This window comes from Micromys minutus, assembly GCF_963924665.1.
Source record: "Micromys minutus genome assembly, chromosome: 1".
Lineage (NCBI taxonomy): Eukaryota > Metazoa > Chordata > Mammalia > Rodentia > Muridae > Micromys > Micromys minutus.
In genome coordinates this window covers 156,738,890-156,764,929 of record NC_137969.1, presented here as the reverse complement: position 1 = coordinate 156,764,929, position 26,040 = coordinate 156,738,890, and the positions used below count along the sequence as shown (strand labels likewise).

The window sequence follows — 26,040 nt, the reverse complement described above, 5'->3', positions numbered from 1 at the left end:
CAGATTCCCAGATGGGGACAGGCTCCTCCCTCAGGACAAATCCTAGTCCCATTACCCCATCAGAAAGGCTCTTGAGACTATGAGTAGTGACAAGGAAGGTGTAGAGAGGTTAGGCAGGAGCCAGCCCCCATCAGTACAACATATACTCCTACTCTAGGATGTTCAATAAAGATCTAAGAGCTGGCGGGCATCAACCTGACTCCCAGAACCTGCCTCGATTTCCACAATTATACACAAGGCTGCTCCTTGGGCAGTTGCCATGAACTGGGTTCTTTGTATATACCCCCTCATCCAGACCTTACAGTTGCCCCAGGAGGAGGCGCTATCTAAACCTTATCTTACAGAGAGGCTCCTGAGGTCTGGGGAGGAAGGGTTCGAGGAACGCACCCCAAGTGTCTTTGATTGTCAAGTGGTGGACAGAGCCATGTTCTACACGCACAGGACTCAATTGAAGTATATCTCTCCCAAGCCTCCCATCAACCCAAAGTGTGGGCATCATTATCCCTACTTCACCAGCAGAGAGGCTGGTCTTGACTCCAAAGTGACAAATGGTGTAGCCAGCACCAAGGCCAGACCTTTAATCTGACCGCTTCCCAAGAATCCCAGTATGCTCTGTCCCAGGCGATAGCTGGAGGAGGGTCATTCTCACAGTACATATGTGTGGGCCTCACGTAGGCACATGTTGGCCTATGGAGGACAAAGGGTATCATGGGAAGCTATCTTAGACATGCATTTGCCAGTGCCATCCTACTGAATAAGAGACCCTTAGGTGACACTTCTCAAAAGGAGCCCCTGAAGAAGAGGGCCTTGTTAGGAATGACTTGGGCTTCTTGCCTGCTCTCCTGTGAGGAGAAGACAAGTGCAGTGACTCTGTTGTGCTGTATAGGAAGGCTATTTCAGTTCTTGGAGCTAGAGCCACGGTGTTATCCCCAACCTGGGATTCATTTACATTTTGCTCATGAGGTTTCATCATAATTTCAGTCACATTGAGGGTTGAACCTAGAACTAACGTGAGCTAGGCAAATAGTCCACCAATGGATCCTCAGACCTGTTTTTGCTTTACCCTAAATCTGTGTTTTGCTTTTGATTTTCAGACAAGGTCTCACTTGATTGCCCAGGCTAGCCTTGAACTCAGTCTGTTGCTCAGTCAGGCTCTGAAGTCAAGATCTCCTGCCTCACACCCCAAGTGTATCTGGAAGCACAGGCCTGCACGACCTGGCTAGGTGAGGCTGTGCTTCAAGACTCCCAAGTAATAGGAAGAGTAGAGAGCTTGTTAGGACCAGCAGTCTTCCTCTGGGTACTGGGCAGCCCTGCCAGCCACAGGAATTACTTGGTTTCCTTGCTTTTTGGGTTTGCTTGGCATCTCAGAAACGATGAAATCGCTGAAGAGGACCCCACCCCATACCCCGTGAGCTTGAAGGCAAGGCTTCTGGGGTGAGTCAGGTGGCAGAAACTGGTGGATGAAGAAAGTCATGTTCAACCTCCCCCAAGGGATAAGGGGCAGTAAGCAGCCTCAGAGGACCCCCAGAGGCACCCTGCATCTACCCCTTCACAGTTGTCACTCTTAGCTTGGTCTAAAACAAACCCCAGGAAAGGGTCAGCTCAGCACAGGTCCCATCAGCAGAGAAGAAACGGCTGACCCTCTGAGTCAACGGACTTCCCACTGTAAGGGTCAGAGGAAACCCCGGTTCTGGAACAGGAGCCTCTCTGTGGTCCTCCTTCAGGCCAGGCCAGAGAGAAGGCATCTAGAACCGGAGTGCAAGCCTCCTTCTCTCAGCTCAGTGCCCTCAGAGTCCCAGGCAATCCTGTTCGAAAGAAGAAGGAGAAGGAGAAGGAGAAGAAAAGAAGAAGGAGAAGGAGAAGGAGAAGAAAAGAAGAAGGAGAAGGAGAAGGAGAAGGAGAAGGAGAAGGAGAAGGAGAAGGAGAAGGAGAAGAAGAAGAAGAAGAAGAAGAAGAAGAAGAAGAAGAAGAAGAAGAAGAAGAAGAAGAAGAAGGGGGATCCATGGAATGATAAGGTCATCTCAAATGACAGAGGGGACTTTGAGCGTGAGAGTGGTCTGCTCCACTGTACCTCTGCTTCTTGCTGCCTGTAACACTTGGAGGTAGTCCCACATGATCCTAGCTTTGCCTATGAAGTCTAGGACTGGGAGACGTTTGAGAGTCTTAAGAGTTCAGCCTCTGCTGGACCTGCCTGGCCTTCCTTCCCAATCCTCCAGGGAAGAACACAACCCAGGATTAAGATCTTGTCCTTACTTCACCTCATGGTGTCCAGGCCCTGGAAGGACTTTCTCTGTAGCCAGTCCCAAGAGTTCCACACAGGACCTCCAAGTCACCCCTTTCTGGAAAGAGACTGGTTCTAGCTGTGGCCAATGTCCAGCTTATCAGCAGAGAGAAGCCACTGTCCCAACCCATGAGACCACTGGAATGAAGGCACCTCCTGATGGAAAAGGAAAGAGGGGTACTCTAGACTGTCAGCTGCTACAGGAGGCTCCACACTGAGCTCAGGAGACAGTACAGTGCCACGTGCCTACTGACCCCATCTCAGCCACAGATGACCCAGGGTATGCACCAATAGCCGGTCTTGCCATTGAAACTCTGGGATAACTCCAAGGTTTCCAAGGTCCTGGGAACTGACTAACAGGCTGTCCTTCACAACCCACCCAGAGATCCTGGCCCCTTGGGCCCTCCCTGTGGTTTATGGTGTCAGAATGCTTGTGAGGCATGTTGGGGACCTGTGGCCCCAACTCTAATGCTCACTCCATCCTGTGCTAAGATAGAGATGGGAGTGGCTTACTAGGGCTTTGTTGAGGAATACAAGACTCGGATGGGCATTAGATACAGCATTCTAGAACCCTACCGGGTCTCACACTCCTCGACATGTGGTAATACACACAACCTGTCCCTCTTGCAGATGAGATGTGGTGGCACTGGGGAACAGGAAAGGATGGAATGCACAAAGCCAGTCACCCCGACTCTCGCCACTCAGCCCACACTCCACACACTCAATCTCCATCCACCTGGATTTTGCAAGCATCATCTACACATCAGGAACTGTTCTAGTCCCCAGAGACCCATCCCAGGGAAAAGTAGACCCTGCTCTCCTGATGTCTACTCTTTAGGGGAAGCAGAGCCTGGAAACTAAATTGTGCTGTGATAAAGAAGTGTTCTGGAGACATGGTTCAGCAAGGAACGGTGATTGCCACAAAGCCTGATGACCTACCTACATGATAGGAGAGAATCAACTCCCACAAGTTGTTCTTTGACCTCAACACACGAATCATAATACATATATGTCTGTAAACATGTGGTCACAGATGCAGATGCACTCACATATTACACATTTGTGTGTGAAAGATAAATTATATATATATATATATATATATATATATATATATATATATACATACATACATACATACATATATATAATCTACAAAAATCATTCTGTCCAAGAGGGGAGGCAGGTTGCCACAGCCCATAACTCACAAGGAGAACTGTGCTTGGACCAGGTGATGTCATGGGAGGTGATGATCACAGGCCGATTGAGGCCATTTGTAAAGCAGAGGAGATGGAACTCGATGCTGGGAAGATGTCTGTGTTGGGGAAAGAAAGCAGCTTCTGTGAGTTCGAGGGAAGTAGAAGAAACGGGTCTGGTCCTGGGCCTTTGACTTGAGTGACAGATGGAGGCTAATCACTTACCAGATGCAAAATGAAGCTGCAGAGCAGCAGGTTTTGTGAGAAAGCTTCAAGGCTGCTGTTAGGGACATCCTGACTAATCGTGGGACAAGCCTGTGAAGGCAAGCCTGCCACCAAAGGAGAAGTCAAAGCTAAGACAGAAACTCAGGAGACGAACATAATACTAAGAGCCAGGTGCCATGGGAGACCAGCTGGGAACAGCAGCGTGCCCCAGCCTTCCTGTGACAATCGGGGATCGAGCGCAAAAGGCCAGAGGGTGGAGGGTGGGCTGGTGCACATGCCTGGAATCTTCCAGCAGTGGGAGGTGGAGGCAGGAGGATTGAGAGCTGCAGTCCAGCCTGGTCTACATAGAGAAACTCTATCTTGGAACCCCACAGGCTGGGTTATGGCTCAGTGATCAAGAGCTTGCCCAGGGTGGACATATCCCTGGCTGTGAGACAGAGAAAAGGAAGAGACGGACTTCAGAACAGTGGTTTCCCAAAGGTGGGAGGAGCCTGGAGAGAGCTGCTAGGAGGTCAAGTCAGGAGACCACAGAGAGACAGGCAGTGGACATGTCACTATGGTGGTCAAAGGGATGTATGAAGTGTCATGTCCCACCAGTCCTTCCAGGCACAGAGGAAAGGAAGGGCTCGGGGCTGGGTGCTATTCTGTACTTTAGATCCTGGATTGGAACAGGGGGTCATATTTGAAGAGAGGCAGGAGTGGGTTGGGGGAGGCAGCATGGTAGCCCCTCCTGTCCACAGGCTGAAGCTTTGCAAACCTCCTGCAGAAACCCAGGAGTAGTGATCATTAGGTTCATTATGGTCCATTATGCAAATGATGCCAAAGCCCAGCATGTTTATGGCCTGGGACACCCAGCATGGCTGGCAGCTCAGTTTTGCCTGCATAGCTCTCTCTACAACCTGACAGCTCTTTGCCCTCCCACCTCCCCGACATCCCCATCCTGTCCTTCGACACCTCCTGTCTGGATCCCTAAGAGTCTAGACCTCTGCATCCCTCCTCTGAGAAAGCCGTTTTCTCTCATTGATCCCTGCATGCCTGCCATCCTTGGTCATCAACTGGGCTCCATATCTTTCCCTCACAGAGTCTGTAGGATGGTCTTCTATTCTACACCACAAGTTGTTGGAGATGGGGGTGAGGCTGGAAGAATACCCAAGAGCCTTAGGGATATGGGCCTGCGGGGCAGGAGTGTGGTCCTGCCTTAACTGCCTACTGAGCCAGGGAGAGCCTGGGATTTAGTCTAACCCCAGCCCAGCACTGGGCATCGGTATCTCTGGGGGAAATCAGGAATGGACAGTAGGAAGAACCCTCTACCCATCCCTGAGTGGAAAATGAAAGATGTAAATCGGCTACTGGAAATCCCAAATAGGGAGTCATCGGGAAGGCCTGTCTGTCACTGCCGTGCCCACCTCAGAGGAAGGAGCAGGTCAGCACACCAGAGCTCTGGAAGTCAGCTGTCCAGAGATAGTGTGGTATCAAGGGAGAGGTCCTGGCCACAGCTAGGACCATGTACCTTCCATTGCCCTAACCATGAGTGACAGGTTTGAGCACATCCTTAGCGCTGATCTGACCTCTGAAATGAGGGACATCATCCACAGTCTCCAGAAAGGGACCATGCCCGATGCTCCCAGGAGTGCGAGTGCGTGCGTGCGTGCGTGCGTGCGTGCGTGCGTGCATGTGTGTGTGCGTGCGCATGCCTGTCTGTCTGTCTGCCTGTGTCCTACCCCAGGCTGCTTTGGCAAGGCCTCTCTCCCTGGGTCACAAACCAGAAGATAGGAGCAGAGAGGACCCAGCACCCAGACGCCACAGAGGCCCAGCTCGCTCCCTGCAGCCCTGACAGGGGGCTGCAGTAGTAATTAGCTGCTCACACATCCCCAGGGTTATTTTTAAGCCTCGTTCTTCCCGGGTTTATTTTTAAAGTAACATTGGCACGTGGCTGGCCGGCTGCCCTTCCCAGGTGCCTGAACCAATTTGGGCCAGGACTGGAGGCGGGCAAGAGGAGACCCTTCCCCTAGAGTCTCCCACTGAGAGCTAGGGTTACCTGACCCTTACTGCATGGTATATGTTATACTAAAATCTGGACTCTAGCCTAGGGCAGAAGCAGGCGGGCGGGCACCAGACCCTGGGAAGTTTCCATGCCTGGCATAGTGTGACCTTGACCGAGCCACATCACCGTCGGAGCCCCGCCTCCTCAGCTCTCAGTGGAAGGAGCAATAGTGACGCGTGCCTTGCTTGCTGTCAAAACACTCCAGTGTGAGCCACAAACAGGCAGGGGATGCGGTGACTAACTCCCACATCAGCAGGATGCCCCCCCACTCTCCCACTAGGGCCCTCTCAGGAGGAGTGTGCTCCTGGTCACCCCTCACCCACCTCTCAGAGACCTTTCTTCTCATTTCCCACTGCCGGACACTTGGAGACAGCATAAGAGAGGGTCTGGTACTACCATATACTTGCTGTGTGACCTTGAGCCGGTACTTGACCTCTCTGTGGCTTAGTTGCTACATCTTTAAATGGGTATAATAATAGTCCTTACTGAATAGGATTGCTGGAAGATTAAATGAGGTGCATAGATCAGCTTTCTCAGAGCAGTGCCTGGCACGTAGTAAGCGCTGTATAAATGTTAGCTCGTATTGTTTTGAACTGGGGAGGAGGAATGATGACAGAAGCATTTAATCATTTGACTAAAGTCAAGTGCAGAGAAAGTCAGCTTGCCTGGATTCTGCCCTGGGACTTGGGAAAGGGAAGGAAGGAGCCAGAGACCACTGTAAGCAGCAGCTGGAGAGGGTTTATAGTCCTAGGCAAGGCTGCCTGGTCCAAGGGAGGCTGCCCGGGTTGGAGTTCCTGGCACCATAAAAAGCAAGCTCAGGACACACGGGTATAACTAGGCTGTGTGAATAGTCTGTGGGAGCCAGGAAGTCACTCCCGTTAGAATCTGGCCAGGCCCAGTTCTTCTGTTCTGGGCTGTGGGCAAGGTGCAGATGGGTGGTCAGGAAGATGGGTAGCTAGTGGAGGCCATTGGGAAAGCCAGGAAAGCAGGGGTCAGAGAGAGTGGTGAGCCTGGGTGAGTCAGACTGGGGTGAGTGCTTGCCTCTGGGCTCTTTGTGAAAGGCACTGAGAAGGAGAAGCCAGAGTCCCACCATCCCCTTCTTCACGGAAGCATTTGCAACAGGGGTGTGTGTGTGTGTGTGTATGTGTGTGTGTGTGTCTGTCTGTCTGTCTGTCTGTCTGTGCGTGTACTTGCATGAATGAATGTTGAGGGTAAGGCTCCCACATCTGCAGACTGGCTCAGGGGAAAGAAGGTTCCAGCAGCCACTGCAGGCCAAAGTCCCTGTTGCCTAGAGTCCCTCTTCTCCCAGGCTCAATGCCAGCCTCCACCATCTGAGCTCCTGAGCCCTGGGGAGGGTGCTGAGCCTAAGAAAAGCCTCCCTTCACAGCTCCTGGCATCTGCTCCCGTATTCCCTGCCAGCCCAGTGCTGTCTGGGCCACTAGCCACGAGCAGGAAGGAAAGTAGAGAGCAGGTGATAGAGAAAGGATGCCCCAAGGCCTCTCCCTGTCCCCAGACCATCCATCAAGACTGGCCTCCATGCATCCGCCGGGATTCTGCCATAGACATTGGGGTGCAGTGGACCAGCATGAGAAGGACCTGCTTCCACCCACATGCAATGCCTGGCAGAGAGCGGGGGAGACAGAAGGTGCCCTTCTATCAGCTAAGGGACAGGGAAAGGTGTGCCAGAAGAAGCAGCTTCATATCTAATCTGGGAGGACAGAGGCGATCCAGGAGGGAACTCCAGGCTGTAACCACGCTTGTGAGAAAGTGCTCAGGGAAGAGCTGGGCTCCAAGGCAAAGCTGGCAGAAAACCCAGGGTGCCAACTAAGTTGGGGTTTTATGGCCTTCAGGAAGTGGAAGGTCCGGAGTGTGTTGGATCCGAGATTTACAGCCTGTGTACTGGACCTGAACCCTTTCACTGTACTATGCAAATTCAAAGGATGAGGAAGATTTTTGGGGAATGGCAACTCAGAGATGTGCTAGAAAAAAAATAAATAACAGCCATACTAATAACATCTCCTGCATCATAAGATTCTCCAACACACACATGCCAAGCCTTGAACTAGATACTGTCCACAGTGTCTTTTCAACCCTAGGGTCTCTCAGTTGCCTAGTAAGACTGGATCAAAGATGCCGTATGTGTGTCAGGAGGAGCCGAAACTGACATTTCCGGGGCTCCTGTCCCCAGCTGTAGGATGGACACTGTCCCAGTGCAGGGGCTTCACAGGGCTGCAGAGCAGTAGGTCTGAAATGGTGGAGTGCTATGTGGATCTCCAGAAATCCGTCCAGGCCCTCTCTGATGTTCTCACCATGTAGGGCACCCAGGACGTGGGGTGTAGGGCTGGGCCTCCTATCTGTTGGGCCTGGAACTTTAGTTGGTGCCTCACTGGAGTGGGGCAAGCAAGAGAACTTCTGCAAAGAATTGCTAGCTTTTATCCAGAATCAAAGTCAAGCAGCCAGAGCCAGGCATCCCCCAAGTGTCCAGCCTGAGCTACCCCTTTCTCCAAAGTGTTCAGCCACCTCTGGTTCCTCTACCCGCAATTCTGACTTGCTTATGCTTTTGCCTCACTGTGGCCTCAGCTGGGACACAAATCTATCACCCTGCTGCTCAGCTCATTCAAAGCTTACTCACCCCCTCAATCCAGACCTTGACTGAGCCCACGCCTTAATATATAGATAGTATGTGTCCTCTCAGATTAGGCATCTCTCCCTTCTCCAGTTCCCTGTGGCCTGGGTCAGGTGACATTAAAAGGAGAGCTTGCCTAGACTCTCCCTAAACTGGGCTTGTTGCAGGAAGGACCGTTCCAAAGAGGTAGGAAAGGGCAGAGGCCCCACCAGCCCTCCACACATGGACTCTTCTGTCCCTCCTGGTATCTGCTCTCCACCTCTCACACTCACCTCTAGCTCTTTCTGCCTCAGGGCTACACTGAACCCTCTCAAGGTTTCCATAGCAAACTTCCAGGGCCTGCTTTCTCGAAGGAAGACCCTGGTGGCCTCCAAGTCGTGGGTTCCTCGGAGGTGGAGAGCAGGGACCTCGCTCGGGAGAAAACAGGGCCATCTCTTCCAGCATTATGTGATTTGAGCACCAGCTATACACAGGGTGCTAGGGCTCTCAGGTCAAACATTTCAATTATTGAGCTCTGCTGTGAGAGGCTTACAACCAGAAGCCTGCTGGACAGGATATCCACAGTCTATAGACAAGATAAATGGCCCTGGGTGATCAGAAACCGAAGGTACCTGAACTCTGAAGACACCAAGGGCTAAGGCTGAATCCTAATCTTGTCCCTCTTTACACAGTGTCCTCTCTGGGTAGTTCACCTCTCTGAGCCTTCTGCAGTTTCTTTATCAGAACAGAACAGGCACTGGCCAGAGAGTCATGGGGAGGAGTGGAAGAGCTAACGAAGGGTACCTGCTTCTGTGGCACTGAGAGCAGAAAACCCTGGAGTCGCCCTGGAAAAGTACGACTTAAGAGACCAAGTCTTTATTTTAGCACATGGTTTCAGGTTACCATCCATCGCTGCAGGGACTTGGAGCAGCTGGCCGCGTCGCACCCACGGTCACGAGCAGAGAGAAATGAATGTATGCATGCCTGCTTGCTTGCACTCGGCCCATTCTCTGCACTTATGCAGTCTGGGCCCCAAGCCCAGGGAATGGTGCCACCCACAATGAGCAAGTCTTCCTACCTCAGTCAAAGGAATCAAGGCAATCCCCCCCACACACAAAGGCATATCCAAAAGGCAACCAGATCTAGACAACCCTTCAGATAGACTCTCTTCTCAGATGGTTCTAGATTGTGTCATGTTGACAGTTAAAATGAGCCGTGTTCTGGCCAGCGGGACCCTAACCACACTTTGGGTGTTCAGGGCCACACTGTGCTAGTAGCCCACATGCTCCCACAAGACCATAAGACAGGCAGTGTAAAGTTAAAGCAGTTTTGCTCATAGAGGCACTGCTGGCAGCGATGGTTGGCCAGGTCAGCCACTGTCACCAAGAAAGACAGAATACATGGAGGTTGGGTGGGGGATGGGGTGGGAGGGTCCTCAGGGGTTGAAAGCAGGAGGAAGAAGGCAATGTGAGAACTGTGGGATGTACCATAACCAGCACCACACAAACACAAGTGAGTTGCTGAGGGAGGTCAAAGCCGAAAAGTAGCTTTCACATTCTGTCCACTTAAAGCCATTCTACAATAAAATTTATCTTTTAATGGTAAGTAGCAAAATAACAAGGAAGGAAGCAGAGGCAGAAAGTGGCCTCAGACATCGACCCTCAACCAATATAAAGTGACATTCAAGACCCAAGCTGCTATACCCATGGGCCACCTCCAGAGCCCATAGCAACATAGGAACTGTGTTCCCAGACACTAGAAGTTGTCAAAGGTGTTGTGCCTTCTAACTCCCTGCCCTGTCTTCCTGGTTCCACCTTCAGGGAATGGGTCCCCTTCCCTGGCACCCACTCGGAGCTTCCCAGGGTAGCTCTCTGCTATGATTTCCTCCCACCAGCATGCTGGCCCGTCTGTTCTCAGAAAGCACAACTTGGCTGTCCCATCTCTGTGTCCTTCCTCAGCACTTAGTCCAGTGCCTGGTACAAAGTCATAGGTACTAAAGGGATGTCGCCTCAGCTAATCAATTACAGCAGGCTAAGGGGACAAAGTCATGCTTGTCATCCTGATTTTTCCACCTGACGTTTTTTGAGATTGGCAAAGTGTCATGGCCTTCTGGGGTGCCTGCTTCTTGCCCCGCCTCCCCGTGTGCTCAGGCTTCCTCTGCCAGAGGTCAGTGTCCTCTTCCAGGACTGACACTGAGATCCCCCAACAATATCAACCTACCTTCTCCTGCTCATTGGTTCAGGCCGGTAGAGCAGCGCGGGCCACTGCAGGTGGGGAAAGCTGGAGAGGAAGGAGGAGTTGTAGGCAGAGTTATTAGCACCTGCTAATTGTGCCTGGTGCTACTTCTCCCAGAAACTATTAAGAGCGGAGTTCATGAAGGTCCCATTCAGTTGTCCCATGAACCCTAATCCTTGACCCCAGAAGACCAGGAGGTCACTGATACGAGAAACAGAAAGGTGTATGGCCCGGGAAGACCTGCTTTACCACTGACCATGGCCATGACAAATTATCCAGTCCTTCAGCTAAGTCTGCTTCCCTGGAAATCCTGGTCAACTGCCTTCCAGAACTCATAATCCATGACCTAGCATCAGCTAGGCTGGCCATGGTGCCAGGCTAACTGTAGCCCTTGACTGCCATTCACTAGCTCTGTGTGTATGTGTGGTGTGTGTGTGTGTGTGTGTGTGTGTGTGTGTGTGTGTGTGTGTGTGTGTGTGTGTAAAGCCCTGAAACACAAATGCTCAATAAATATAGGCTGCATCCAGCGCTATTACCAGGGCTAAGTCACTAGGACAGTGCGAGTTACTACCCTACCCTCCAGGGCCCCAGAAACCAAAGAGACCAAAAATGAGACACAACTAGGAAGTATCTGCAGGTAAAGGGACAGAAGAAGAGGAGGCTCAGGGATCCTGAAGACAAGTCTGTAAGACTAAAAGGAGTAGGAATAGAAATCTGAATGCCTTGGGGTTCGGCAAGCAGTAGGAGACATGGGACCGACAGGACTTCTCAAATTCTCTACCCTGTCTTGGCAGCTGCCTCCCCATGACTCTACTGTGGGGGACGAAGAGGCTGTCTACAGGTCACACAGAGCCAGAATTTGGGATTTGGGCCTCTGGCTGTCCCTTCAACCCCCTCCCTCCTCCCCCCTCCAGGGCCTTCACCCTCCCACCCTCCCCACCCTACTTCAGGGACTGTTACTACTCAAAGCCGAGCTAGGCAGGTTCATTCAAACTCACTCTCCTGTGTGTTTGAATGATGCTGACCATGTGCAGCCAGAGGCCCGGTCATTGCTTTGGGTACCCAAGAATCTCCTTGGCCCTTAGCTGACTGCTGCTGAGGCCTCTGCTCTCTCTTTAGTTTAAAGCTAGAAGTTGTGGCTCCTCCCAAAGAACTCTAGATGCTAAGGGGCCTAAGAACATTTCCTCTGGCCTCTTCATATCCAATAAAAGATACTTCCGGAGCCCAGAGAGGACCAGGGTCTTTTGCCTGTGACTATCCAGTACATTTGGCTATCTGGCTGTAAAGACATAGATGGATCATAAGCCTATGTCATGACTCCTGGTACAGCGGTTGACCTAAGATGGATGCCATGGGTCTAAGGTCAGTTAGTCAGTATCCCCAGTGTGTCTGTCCTTCCTTGTAGCAGTAATTCCCAGAGCCTCTCACTACATCCAGCCTCCCTGTCTTTGACCTCAGAGATTTATTCAGAGGGAGCTCTGTCCCAGGCTGCCTCCTCCGTGTAAGGTAGGCACAAGGACAAAAGATTCAAAAGCCCCTGCACCTGGGAGCAAAGGCATCCCACATCCTGAATCCATCTCATCTTCTCCCTCCACCCTTCCTCTTTTCCCTGGACCCATCCCTTCCTAAACCCTTGAGTTCTCTGTTCCCCACTAACTCAGGCCTGTGTACTTGTCAACCTAGATACGCTGAGGACCCCTAACAAAGCCTCCCACCCTCAATCTCCCATAGCCACGCTCACTCCATTTCCACCCAGGGATGTGAGGAAACAGTGTATCTCCTTAGGCATTTGTGCCTTTCCTACTGCAGGAGCTGCCAAAGGCTCCTCATTGCCTTCCAAGTAGGACTCTTGCTCCTGAGCTCTGCACATGTTAACCCTTGCCCACCCAAACAACTCTGATTTTTCAGTCCAACATCCTGCTTCAAGAGCACCAGGAAGACTTCATTGGTGTTAGACGTTATTATTTTTGTTATGTTGACTAGGCCCACACAGTGGTGCATGCTGGTACTCCCAGCACTCAGGAGGCTGGATGGAGCAGGATCCCTTGAGCCTAGGTGACCCAGGCCAGTCTGAGCAATGTGGTAAGACCTTGCCTAATAATCATACAAATTACTATTGTTGTTATTATTAATGTGTTTCTACCTGTAAAGGTAACAAAGGATTGGGCGATAGAGCTCAGTGGTTAGAGCACGTGCCTAATGCTTGGATCAATCCTCAGTATTAATAATAATAATAATAATAATAATAATAATAATGTATTGTTTCTGTAGAACATGTAAAAAGAAAATTAAAATCAATAATAAGTTCATTATTCATGGATAAACTCTGCAAGCTTTTTGCTACACCTCTAGCTCTTTTCCAGTATTTATGCATATGTACTTTTTGTCTTTATAAATTTAGGCTATGATCCCACCATATAGAAAGCACTGTGCTTACTGTTTGTGACCTGATTCAGTGGTTTTCTCTGTAATTAGGAGACTCCTCAGGAACAGCACTTTAATGGCTGCACAATATTCCACCCCATAAATATACCTTAATATGTTTAACTAAAGCCTATTGGCGACCATTTGGAATGTTTACAATTTCTCACAATGAAAATGCTGCTATAAACATCCATGTTCATAAATCTTTGCTCCGATCTCTGGTTCTTCTCCCAGCAGAGATTCCTGGAAGTGGTACCACAGGGTCCTGGGTCAGTGCATTTCTAAGGATCTTGCTGCTGTATATATGAAAATGCTTTTCTGGGAGAATCTGCTGGTTTCTACTCATTGATGACAGCATTGCCAGGGCCATTTTCTCTGCCTCTAGTGTTTCTTCCTGTGCATCTTAGCTTCAACAGTCACCTGTGGGAACCCTGTCTCTTCCTTCTTCCCTTCAGTGCAGGACAAATACCACTTCCTGGAAGTCCTCCCTGACACTCCAGCTAGGGCTCTTTATCTCCATCCTTCATTCTGCCCCTACCTTAGTCACTCCTCAAGCCGGTCAACTCTGTCATATCTCTCAACAGTAAGCATTGTAATTACCTCTGCTTTAGGGGAAATGCTGACTTTTAAAGTGCTCCACTGAAAAGTTTCATCTGATTTACTTACACAAGGACAGTATCTTGAGATCAAGGACTTCAGTTTGGTCATCTGGTCTATCTCTTTTGGCCACATTCCCCAACTTTGTAGCCCAACTGCAAGCTACCCTTGAGTTGTAGGGCACTGTTACTCTTGCATTTATTGTTCCTTGTTTTGGTAGGATGAACAAAGCTGTTCCCTCTGCAGCATTGGGGGAAGCTGAGAGGATAGAGTATGATATTCTAATCCTCACACTGTCAGAGACTTGTGGTGTGGCTCTGTTCCTCTGCTTCCCTCTAAGACTTAGTTTACTCCTCTGTAAAATGGGCATGTTGAACCACCCAATGGCCCACACTGCAGCACAGACCCTTTTAAGGCCCCTGCTTGAAGCCTCTGCTCTAGACCTATAAGGCCCCTGAACAAAGCTAGCCTGGGGCGGGGGCAGGGGGTGGCCCAAAGGAGCTGAGCCCTGAAGCAGGCCTGGCTGCAGGCCAGACTGTGTCTGCAAACACTGACCTTGGCTGCTGCAGGGATTTTCCATGACACCAACACCCTCCCTCTCCACTCCCCCATTCCACATGGGCCTGGGAGGCTGGGGGTGGGGCACCAGAGCTCCTCTGTTTAAGAAGTCTCCAGGCGGTAACAGGGACAGACACCTGTGAGTGTGAGACAACCCAAGAGAGAGGGCAAAGCCAGGGAGTCAGGAATGGGCAGTGTGGGAGCTGCTGCTGTAGGGTGGAGGGCAGGCGCTGAAAATGGAGATGCCCAGATGGAACAAAGAGGCCCTTGGAAGGGGCAGGGTAGAGAGAAGAGATGGGTGCCTTGTCATAGAACTGTCCTTCCAGGAGTTCTGGCCCAGAGGGTGACAAACCCCAGACCCAGTTCTGCATGTTCATCCCTGCCCCCGCCCAACTCCTTGGATTCCTGCTGCCTTTGCAGACCTAGCTTTGGGCTGAGCCAGGCCTACAGCAGTGGGATTATTTTGGGGCCTAGAGTTGGCCTCATTTTGAAGGGGGAAGGGGTATAAAAATGAGGGCCAGGGCTGAGTCAACAACAAAAAAAAACAAATCCTGAGATGGCCGCCTCTCCTTGCAATTAGGAATTTGGGGAGGGGGCAAGAATGTGGGGGGGAATCACTGCACAGACTTCAGAGCCTTACCTTCTAGAACTTTGGCCTTCTAGGTAGAACTGCAATTGATGATGACCTGCACTGACCAGGTCCTGTGTGTAACACCAAAGGGACTCGCCACCATCAAAGGGGTCAGAGCCCTGCAGACCCCTCTGTGGAAAGAGTGCACAGAAAGGAGGCTGTGAGAAAGACAGAGGGAGGCCCTCTGGATGCTTTGCAGAAGCCCTAGGAACCTCTTAGATAAGATGCTGCCTGACTGGATCTTCCAAAGAGCGGGAGAGCACCTGAACTCTCTGCAATGTCTACTAGGCCAGCCACCCTTCTCTTCCCCTCAGAGAGGGCCTGGGTACCAGTGCTAGATGCTTTAATGAATCCATTCTGGTCCTGTGTCTTGTCTCCACATTGCTATGGTCAAGACTGTCAGCTCTGAAGGCACAGTCTCCAAAGGACCTTTTCCAGGCACCCATGGCTCAATCCTGACTGTTCCTGTCCAATTTCTTTTCAATGTCCCTTCTTCAGCCTGCTTGAGTGGGCCATTCCCTTCCCCCACCGCCAACATCTGCCTACATCCACCCAGTATGCAAAGCCTTTGGGTGTCTCAGACCACAGGTCACCTCATTCATCTTCCCCAGGGACAAACATTAGCCCTGGCCAGGGCCGTGTTTACTCTAGATAAGCGAGTCTGCTGGGAGACAGGGTATGGCCAGGAGCTGCCAAGGTTCTAACCTGCCCAGAGATGGAGCTCAGAGACCCAGAGTCAGAGAATGACCTGGAAAAAGGGACCTCAGAAGTTCTTGGTGTGACAGAAGACGGCTTCCTGAGCCATACTCAGAGGAACCCAAGCTCAGCAATAAGCACTGTGAGAAAAATGTTCTACCATCAAATTCGTGAGAAACATAACACAATCTCCCAGCTATTCATGGGAACACAGACAAGTATGACCCTGTGACACTTAAGTCACATGATGAAAAATTCTTTTTAGTCCCTATTTTCCCCCAATTTAATTGAGTCAAACAACCCTCTTCTCATTCAACCCTTAACATACCACTGAGCTGGTATCTAAGGAATCAATGTCAATAAACACTGATTATAGGGTGTTGGGGGGACTTTAATGGTCATTAAATCTTGGGGACCAAAATATATTCATATTTATATCTCAAATCTACTAGTTTACCAAATCCCCCATAAGGTTGATACTTCACTCTACCCATTTCACAGATGAGAAACTTGAGATTCAAAGGGTTATTGAGCCCAGCCAAGGTTAAGAGCTGTTTGGCTTTAGAGCCTTGTGCTCTTTCTGCTTCACTGAACTGCAGATCCCTGCCTATCTGCAACATTCTCAACATATAAGGATAGCTTGATTCAGTCTCACAGAATCAATTATCTCATGCTAATCTGAAGCTTCTGATTGACAGGTGTGTTCTTAATTGATTTTGATGGGGAAATAAACTAATTAGTGTCTTAACAATCATCGCCTTAGAGCCTATTCCATGGAGTTAAAATACTGTATTTGATCAACACTTCACAAATGGAAACTTTGATCCTGTGAGTGGGCGGGTGAACAGAGAAACTACTAAAAGACGTTCAGGACAGTGAAAATTGGCAGGCTAGGAACCAGGGATGGGACACAAAGCTAGTAATAACCAAGCTCAGGGCAGACCCCAGCTTTCTGCCTTCCAGCTCCACACACTTGGCCAGGGCCTTGGGGCCAGCTAGGTCAAGGGTAGAAGGCAGGCAGGCCAAGATGCTCACAAGGCCAGAGGGGAGCAGGTGGCTAAGACCAGACTATAATCAAGTGCTTAGAATTCTTTGTTGAGTGAAGGAACCAAGGCCACTGGAAGAAGAGACCAGGAAGAGGGAGGGGCAGACATGACCCCTTCAGGGCCCCCCCACAAGGTCTCTGGAAGCCAGAGCGACAGCCAGTGGCTGAGTTCCTGACACCAGGAAGAGAAGAGAACCAGAGGCCTGAGGCTTTCAATACTGTCGTTTAGTTTTTTGCTACCCTAAAATATTTATACTAATAATTAGCATTTATGCCCAGTCACAGCTTTCTCTGCTGAATTTTAAGAGGTTTTTTATTACATTTATTTATTTAGTGTATTGTGTGTCTGTGTATGTGTCTATGTGTCTGTGCGTTTGTCTGTGTGACTGTGTGTGACTGTGTGTCTGTGTGTGTGACTGTGTGTGACTGTGTGTGTGACTGTGTCTGTGTGTCTGTATGCCTGTGTGTCTGACTGTGTGTCTGTGTGTGTGACTGTGTCTGTGTGTGTCTGTATGTCTGTATGTCTGTGTGTGTGACTGTGTCTGTGTGTCTGTATGTCTGTGTGTCTGTATGTCTGTGTGTCTGTGTGTGTGACTGTGTGTATGTGTGTGTGACTGTGTGTCTGTGTGTGTGACTGTGTGTCTGTGTGTGTAACTGTGTCTGTGTGTCTGTGTGTGACTGTGTCTGTGTATGTGACTGTGTCTGTGTGTGTCTGTATGTCTGTGTGTCCTGTGTGTTTGACTGTGTCTGTATGTCTGTGTGTCTGTGTGTGTGTGACTGTGTGTCTGTGTATGACTGTGTCTGTGTGTGTGACTGTGTCTGTGTGTCTGTGTCTGTGTATGTGACTGTGTCTGTGTGTGTGTATGCCTGTGTGTCTGACTGTGTGTCTGTGTGTGTGACTGTGTCTGTGTGTGTCTGTATGTCTGTATGTCTGTGTGTGTGACTGTGTCTGTGTGTCTGTATGTCTGTGTGTCTGTATGTCTGTGTGTCTGTGTGTGTGACTGTGTGTCTGTGTCTGTGACTGTGTCTGTGTGTATCTGTATGTCTGTGTGTTTGTGTGTGTGACTGTGTCTGTGTGTGTGTGTGTGTGTGTCTGTGTCTGTGACTGTGTCTGTGTGTGTCTGCATATATTCTATGGTATATTATGGAGGTCAGAGGAACTTGAGGAATCTCCTCGTAATCAAATCAGGACCACATCAGGCTTGCAAATACCTTTACACACTGAGCTATCTTGCTGATCCTGGTGACTCTGGTGCCCAGACCCATCTCTATGATCTAAGTCAGTTCCTATGAAGAGTCATGCGCTGACCGAGTGGGTAGAGCTTTGGCCACAACCGAACGTGTCCAGCAGCAGCCAGGACTCCGGTTCTATCATCTAGAATCCTGGGCTATACCCTCGTCATATCGCTACAACCCCTAGGCCTGAGCAAGCCACTCTGCTCCTCCTTTACCTACATCTGTGGCGGATTCAGAATGGTAGAAGGGGAGAGAAGACAGGGACAGCCCCAGTGAGTACTCAGGGAGGCAGCCACCAGAGTCTATGCCCAAGATATGAGTTCTGGCTGTGTGACCCAAGAGGGACTGAGAGAGGGCACCCAAAAAGAATCAGCCTCAGAGAGCAGCCCCTGTGTGTGTTGGTGTCCAGAGGGACCAGCAGAGCCACGCCCCCTAGCCAGAGACTTGAGGAGGCAGCAATGGGTAATTCTTTTTACCTTTTCCCTTGCAAAGCCAAACTAGGCACGCTGCTGCTCTGCTGCAGGGGGACAGGGTTGGCCAAACTCCCGGTGACTTCCCAGAAGTCCAGGGTCCCCAGGGACTGGCTCCACCCTAGCTGGCAGTCCTCTATGATAGGCACCCACGTCAGCAGGTCCTCTTGGCTACTTTGCCCTTTTATCCAGTGACAGTAAGACAGACAAAGGGACAGGCATGCTCACCCTCAGCCCCAAGATACCTCAGCTGGCTCAAGATAACACCTGCTGCTGAGGCTTCACCTGGAAGGCACTTCTCTCTGGGCCTCAGTTTCCCCTCCTGAAATGGCAATGGCAGGGGTACAGAGTGAAAAATGCCTAGGGGCCATAGTCCTCCAAAGGACCCTCCAAGACTTCTCCACTCCAGCTGCAAAACAGAGTCAGTCACATGTCACAAGAATGACCTCGGGGGATGTTCACGAGGGCAAAATTAAAAGCCTGGCCATCTGCCCCACAGTGGTCAAGCACTGGCTCTGCCCCTAGTAAGAGCCTCTGGTCAGGCCAGGATGAGTCACTCCACTGGATGTGAGAGTTACCAAGTTGGGGGTGTACTTACTGCTAAAGGTAGGCTCGGAGTAGTGCTGCTCCTCTCTCGGGCATGAGGAGCTTGGCAGGAGCAGAGGATGAAGGGGAGGAGCACTGTAGGGGAAATAGAGGCACTTCTGGGTACCAGGTGAGGTTCCAGGGCAGTGCTCAAGCCACAGGCAGCAGGGTGGAGCAGGAGAGCTGTTCTGTAAGCAGCCTAGCCAGGCGAAAGAAGCCAGGCAGATGGGCACTGGGTGTTCATGAAGTCTTTAATGGAGCCCAGAACACACACACACACACACAGAGTCTGTGTTTTCAGGTGATTTTCCAGTTGAACATTCCACAGACTCCAGAAAGCTACCCCCAAGCCATTTGCCTCCTTTACTTCCTGAGGCAGATTGTACAAGCCCTTAGGACACAGAATAACAGCATTAGGTCACAGACCTGGACCCCAAGTACAGACAAGGCAAATGAGCCCAGAGACAGAAAGCAATTTGCCCAGGGTCACACAGCTGGGGCATTACCACACTGTACACTGTGTAGAGCTCTGTCTCTAGTGTCATAGCCAGAGAGGAGTGGGGGGCTCTGTACCCTGGGTGGTGCTGGTCTGGGGGACAGGAAGGGACAGGGTGAGAAGCTGAGCTGGCTGGTAGCATGCCCAGCTGTCGAGGTGAGTTGTGGATGGCTGTGGAGCCGAGCTGGTGTGCACAATCTGTTCTCACCCTACTGGCGTGTGGACGGGCCAGGCACCACGGTTCAACAGCTCAGCGGCACAGCCCCACGCAGAAGGGGCACAGCCACTGCCAAATGCCACAGTGGGGGCAGGGAAGCCATTCTAAGGACAGTCTTAAACACTTCACCTCCCCCTACCCCCACAAACATCAGTTCCCAGACCTCTCTGGGCTTTAGAACTCTTAACGGTCAGCCCTAGGCTGGCAGAAGTGGCTACACTGGAATGCAGCTACTCCCAAGCCGGGTGATCTCTTGGAAATGTGAGAATACTCTGCCACCTCCTTCATTATTAATTAGGGTGCTATTGTTGGGCATTTGAGACGTACCAGGCTCTAGGCTAAGTGCATCAATACATTATCTCATTTATTCCTCCAAAGTCCTTGCTGCGAGTGATATATTAGCCCCATTTAACAGATGTGAAAACTAAGGCTCAGAACTGTCTTATAGAGATGAAAGAATCTGAACTCAGATCAGGCAATGCTCACAATATCGTGGTCTGAAATGTAGTTGTGATGTGTATATTTGGACTCCCTTGGAAGGTAAAAGTTAGAGGGGACCATTACAGGCTCACTGGGGCTCCCTTCAAGTTAGTGTTTAGCTTTATGTAGTTGGGAGACCTGAAGTTCATGTATAAGCCCTCTCAGAACTACCCAGAGAAAGCACTAATTACTTTCAGCTAGAAGAAATGCAGGAAAACTACCTGGAAGAAGCCATGGTTGGTTGAGATTTTCTAAGATCCAGAAAAGAAAAAAACTTGGAAATTCCACCCACATTCTTTCATTCTCATAATTCTCTTAATAAAAGCTGAAGTGCTTATGTTCACTGGTCTGATGGGAGAAGCACGTGGCCAGAACAGATTTCGTTTCAAAGAGACATGATGAGAGAGAGAGAGAGAGAGAGAGAGAGAGAGAATCATTTGTTCGAGGTCACAAAACCACTGTGATGAGGCCAGAACTTGTGCCCAAGGCTTCTGGTTCTCATCCAAGGTCCTTCCCAACTCCTCATCACCCCAACCCCAATAGCCAGGAAGATTTTGCTGTTGTTGCTGTTTTGAGAAGGGTTTGTAGCTCAGACTGCTTTTCTGAATCTGACTCTCCTGCCTCAGTCTCCCACACGCTGCGGTCACAGGCATTCGTCACGAGTCACTGGCTGCTCAGAGGGGCGGGTCTGACTCTGCTTGGCTCCCACATTGGAAGAGTAGAACAAGTCCAAATGTGCAGGGTGGGGGCAGAAGAGGACAGGGCCTTAGAGACGGTCGCTGCTGATGGGAGCATGCCTGAAGGACACTCGGGACCCCTGCCCTGCCAAGGGTGATGTCACATGAGCACTTGCACATGCACACAGGCATGTGCATGCATACATATATAAACACTCACAAACACACATGTATGCACACACATATGCACACATGGACACTCCTATACAGGTACACACATGACAGAACCTATTCATGTACCAAATACATGAGAAGACCCCAGCCTCAGACAGGGTGGAAACCCTGGAGTACTTATTACTTCAGCTGTGGGGATAGGGTTGGGCCATTGCTAGACCAGCTGCCCAGGAAAATTGCAGGTTGCCAGTGGCCACCGCACCACCACCAATAAGTTTGGCTGCAGCAGAGAAACCATGAAGACGCCTTGTGCATCTCAGTTTCCCTCCCCCCACACTGAATCACCATGTCAGAAGCCACCCCAGCCAGCCACCTGCCCTCAGAGTCACGGACACTGAGGACCACAAAGGCCAGGGAGCATGGCAGAGCCCACGGTATTAGACAGGAAGCCAGCTCTCATCTGACTACCTGCTAGTCACATCCATACATTATCTCCTGCCCGCCGACAAACCTTCCAGCAGAAGCAGGACCAGTGCCTCCCAAGAGGCAGCAGACACTCATGTTTTCAAGAAAGCAGATTCAAGTTCAAACTCGGATTGCTAAACTTCCAGGCAATGTGACCTGGAAAGTCTCAGCCTTCTAGAATCATCATCCGAGCGTTTCCAGTGTTACAAACAAAAGGTTAGCCCAAAGTGCAGGACGTGGCCACGTGTGGAAAAACAGGCTCATTAGACAGGTGGTGTCAGACATGGGGTGCAAGCCTGTTACCCTAGCACTTAGAAGGAGAGATGGCTCAGGGGTTGATCTTCCAGAGGTCCTGAGTTCAAATCCCAGCAACCACATGGTGGCTCACAACCATCTGTAATGGGATCTGATGTCCTCTTCTGGTGTGTCTGAAGACAGCTATAGTGTACTCATACATTAAATAAATAAGTACATACATACATACATACATACATACATACATACATACATACATCTTTAAAAAAAAAAAAGTCTGGTCTACAAATTCAGAGATCCAAGCTAGCCATGGCTACATATCTAAACCCTAGCAAAGAAAGAAGTGGGAGAATTGGGGAAAGGCAAATCCAAAACCTGCAAGGTGGGAAGGAAAGGGGACAGGCAGAGAAGGAGGGACCTCTGCCAGGCCAGCCCCACAGCCTGTGCTTTCTCTCCTCTCCCCATCTCTCCAGGCTATGGTCATGCGGCGCCCAGCACGGACGGAGGCAAGGTGTTCTGCATGTTCTACGCGCTGCTGGGCATCCCGCTCACACTAGTCATGTTCCAGAGCCTGGGTGAACGCATCAACACCTTCGTGAGGTACCTGCTGCACCGTGCCAAGAGGGGGCTGGGCATGCGGCACGCCGAGGTGTCCATGGCCAACATGGTGCTCATCGGTTTCGTGTCGTGCATCAGCACGCTGTGCATCGGCGCTGCTGCCTTCTCCTACTACGAGCGCTGGACCTTCTTCCAGGCCTATTACTACTGCTTCATCACCCTCACCACCATCGGCTTTGGCGACTACGTGGCGCTGCAGAAGGACCAGGCGCTGCAGACGCAGCCGCAGTACGTGGCCTTCAGCTTCGTGTACATCCTCACGGGCCTCACGGTCATCGGCGCCTTCCTCAACCTCGTGGTGCTGCGATTCATGACCATGAACGCCGAGGACGAGAAGCGTGATGCGGAGCACCGCGCGCTGCTCACGCACAACGGCCAGGCTGGCGGCCTGGGTGGCCTGAGCTGCCTAAGCGGTAGCCTGGGCGACGGCGTGCGTCCCCGCGACCCAGTCACCTGCCCGGCGGCCGCAGGCGGCGTGGGCGTGGGCGTAGGTGGCAGCGGCTTCCGCAATGTCTACGCCGAGGTGCTGCACTTCCAGTCCATGTGCTCGTGCCTCTGGTACAAGAGCCGCGAGAAAATGCAGTACTCCATCCCCATGATCATCCCGCGGGACCTCTCCACGTCCGACACGTGCGTGGAGCACAGCCACTCGTCGCCGGGAGGCGGTGGCCGCTACAGCGACACGCCCTCGCACCCTTGCCTGTGCAGCGGGACGCAGCGCTCGGCCATCAGCTCAGTGTCCACGGGCCTGCACAGCCTGGCTACCTTCCGCGGCCTCATGAAGCGCAGGAGCTCGGTGTGACCCACAGCCAGACCTGGAGCACCTGTGAGCCAGCGAGGTGGGGAACCTGCCTGCAGAAGACGCAGGAGTTGGCCAGGAGGCCCCCCTCAAAGACGCCTTCGGGCCCCATGGGAAGTCCCCAGCCCATCACCACCGCCACCTCTACTAGTCCCCAGCCCCTGAATCTCCAACTATGCGGGCTTTCACCAGCCAGCAGGAGGCTGGGCTCTGAGGACCCTTGGAACCCTCATCGGAGCCGAAGAATTCCGGGAAATGTGAAACTTAGGGGGTGGGGAGACGTGGGGAAGCAGCCGTGGGGAGCTGCTGAGAAGCTCCCCAGTCCTCAGAGGCCATGCTGGGCCCCAGACCCCTCACCTCCTGAGGGAACTAACTTCTCGGGTTTTTTGTTTTCTGTTTTGGTTTGATCGATCTCTCTCTCTCTCTCTCTCTCTCTCTCTCTCTCTCTCTCTCTCTCTCTCTCTCTCTCTCTCTCTCTCTCTCTCATCTCTACTCATACCTCCCCTGGGCTCTCCAAAGCCCAAGGTGTCTTTGTCCAGGTCACCCCCACTCAGTCCCACCTGGCTCTCTCATTTCCCGGCCATGTCTCCCAGCCTTCCACTACCTTATGTGTGCGCTCCCTTCTGTTTTTTGCATGGCTATGCAGTTATGGAAGAAGAAGAAGAAAAAAAGGAAACCCCAGCAGTCCCTAAAGCTAGTCCCCAGAGGGCAAGATAGAAAAAGAAAAAGATAGAAAAAGATAAGGGCAGGCCACAGATGTTAGAGCCGGGGGAGTGCAGAAACTGGCTTCCCCCTCTGCAGGGTGGTTATCAGTAGGTGAGCTACCTGGAGTCTGGGAACATTCTCGGGGGCCCCTGGGAGACTCCAGCCTTCAGGACTGCACTTGGAATCTGAAATGTAGACTCCCCTTTGCTGTCCCTGGCTGCAGCTTGCTCATCTACTCTTTCGTTTTTTAGTGATTTTTTAAAAAATTTTTTAGCTCCGGAAACCCCGTCCCACCTCCTCATTCATTTGAGTGTAATAACACTCTGGTTAAGTCACCTGGGTGGTTCTTATGGCCATTTTTTCAGAAGAGGAAAACAGGTTTAAAAAAAAAATGTACTTGCCCGGGGTGTCTTGAAGGGGAACGAACCTGCAGGCTCGTTCCCGGCCCAAGTGCTCTTCAGACTCAGCCTGCTCTCGGAAGCAAAGCCCCTGCAGGCAGCTCCGCAGCATTGTGCAGGCAGCTGGGGTCTAAACCAGAATCCAAAGCCCCTGCCTGAGCCACTGCCAGGCTCTGCCTCTGGTACTCTTTAGCCCAGAGACTGTGGCTCTAAATGGACCCTTGTCTCTGTTCGCACGCAGGGAATTCCTTGGGACCAAGGTAAGCAGGACTGAGTCTCATGGACTAAAAGCCAGAAATTGGAACGTTTGAGAGTTCAGGGATTGGGCAGAGCAGCCCAGACAGCTGACAGGTATATCCTGGGACAGTACCCCTGGCCTAGAAGTCAAGGTACGTGCATCCTAAGTTCTAGAGTAAGACTTCCACTGTAGCCAGGAACACCCCTCTAAAGGGAAGAAGATATTGGACCTGGTATGCCCTCTACCTCCTCTACCTGCAGCCTGGGTGGAGGGGTGGCTTGCTACAGGGGACAAGCTGGAAATGGGAAGGTGCCCAGGACAACAGCAGAGTATGTGTGGGGCTCTGGGTATAGCCCTGAGTTTCATCCCCACTACCATGAAGAGGAGGAAGGGAAACCTCTCCCTGCCACTCACTGTTCCCAGACCTAGCTCCACACTGCTGAGTAAGGCCAACCTCACCATTTGGGGAGCGAGAGAGAGAGCCCCACCATGTCCTCCAGGTCCTGGGGAATCCTTAGGTAGGAGAATCTGGCTTGTGTGTATCCAGTGTCCGTGTGGAGGAGCTGGCCCATGTGCCAAGGGAAATGGGACCTAGGAGCTGGAGAGGTGCTGTCTGTGTTTTTGTCGGGCTGGAGGCAGTGCTGGCTGCCTCTGTCCTGTGTGTGACCCTGCCCTCGAGGGGTCAAGTCCCGTCAGATCCGAGGGAGCCACAACCAAAGTTACAGAGAGGGTGGGGAAGGCAGCAGAGTGGCCCTAGGGGTCTAAGCAAGGGGGACTGCTGGTCTCCTGTAGGGTCTAACCTAGGGAACTAGAAGACCACTGTCACTTCCTGTCTCACCCCCTCCCACTGCAGGCAGCCTTTCTGCTTCCCCAATGCCTTATGCCTGGGCACACTGCCACAGAATATGCAATATGTGTGGGTGACATCCCCACACCCACCCGGGCAGCCCCTAAGTCCCCAGGCTGTGGCTGCCCTGGCCCCCCCTCAGCAGCCCCTGCCCATCTGTCTTCACACTGAGAATGGCGCCTAATAAATGCTGTCCATGGAGACCAGGCTCTGGTTCCCACTCCTCTGTCATTGGTCACCCTAATTACTGCCCAGCCATTCACTGTCCCACCAACGTCAACGAACCTGGCTAGTGGGTTCCCCTCCGGCTTATCAGACTGCTCTGGGTTCGGTTTCTTGTGTAGAGTCAACCCTGGCTTCCCTTTGGGATTTTCTCAGAAGATCCAGAGCTCTTCAGCATCTTCCCAGAAAAAGAAAACTACAAGAACAGGACCTGAGAAATGACTGGGTCCTTTTCTCCCTCTGTACATAGTAAATGAGGGCAAGAGGGCAAGTCAACTTGCCCTGAGTCACACAACCACAAATGGCAGCCTAGGGTAAGAAGCAAAGCTGGTGGATTCCCGCTTTCTCTCCTCACCTGGCCTGCAGAATCAAATAGGACATACCTCCGGCTTCTAGGAGTGACATCCCCTGGTAACCTCACACACACACACACACACACACACACACACACACACAATATTACTTTCAAAGATGGGAACATCACAAATACTTTTTCTTAGGGTGTCTTTTTAATGGTCTAGAGGTACACCTCAGGCTTGGGAATGGACCTCAGAGTCCAGGACAGATGTATAGAAAGCAGATGCACTCTAATTGGTGACAACGCCTGAACCAACTAGCCAAGGG

At 51.3% G+C, this 26,040-nt stretch overlaps 1 protein-coding gene across 1 annotated transcript in view; it reads left to right on the top strand.

Annotated features, from left to right (window-relative positions):
- KCNK3 (potassium two pore domain channel subfamily K member 3) overlaps positions 1 to 25,375 on the top strand; it is a 36,399-nt gene extending 11,024 nt beyond the window's left edge. The window contains exon 2 of the mRNA XM_080912408.1: positions 22,063 to 25,375. Coding sequence (XP_080768534.1) covers positions 22,063 to 23,009 — 947 coding nt within the window. The 3' untranslated portion in view covers positions 23,010 to 25,375. The remainder of the gene's footprint in view (positions 1 to 22,062) is intronic.
- Positions 25,376 to 26,040: the final 665 nt, after the last annotated feature.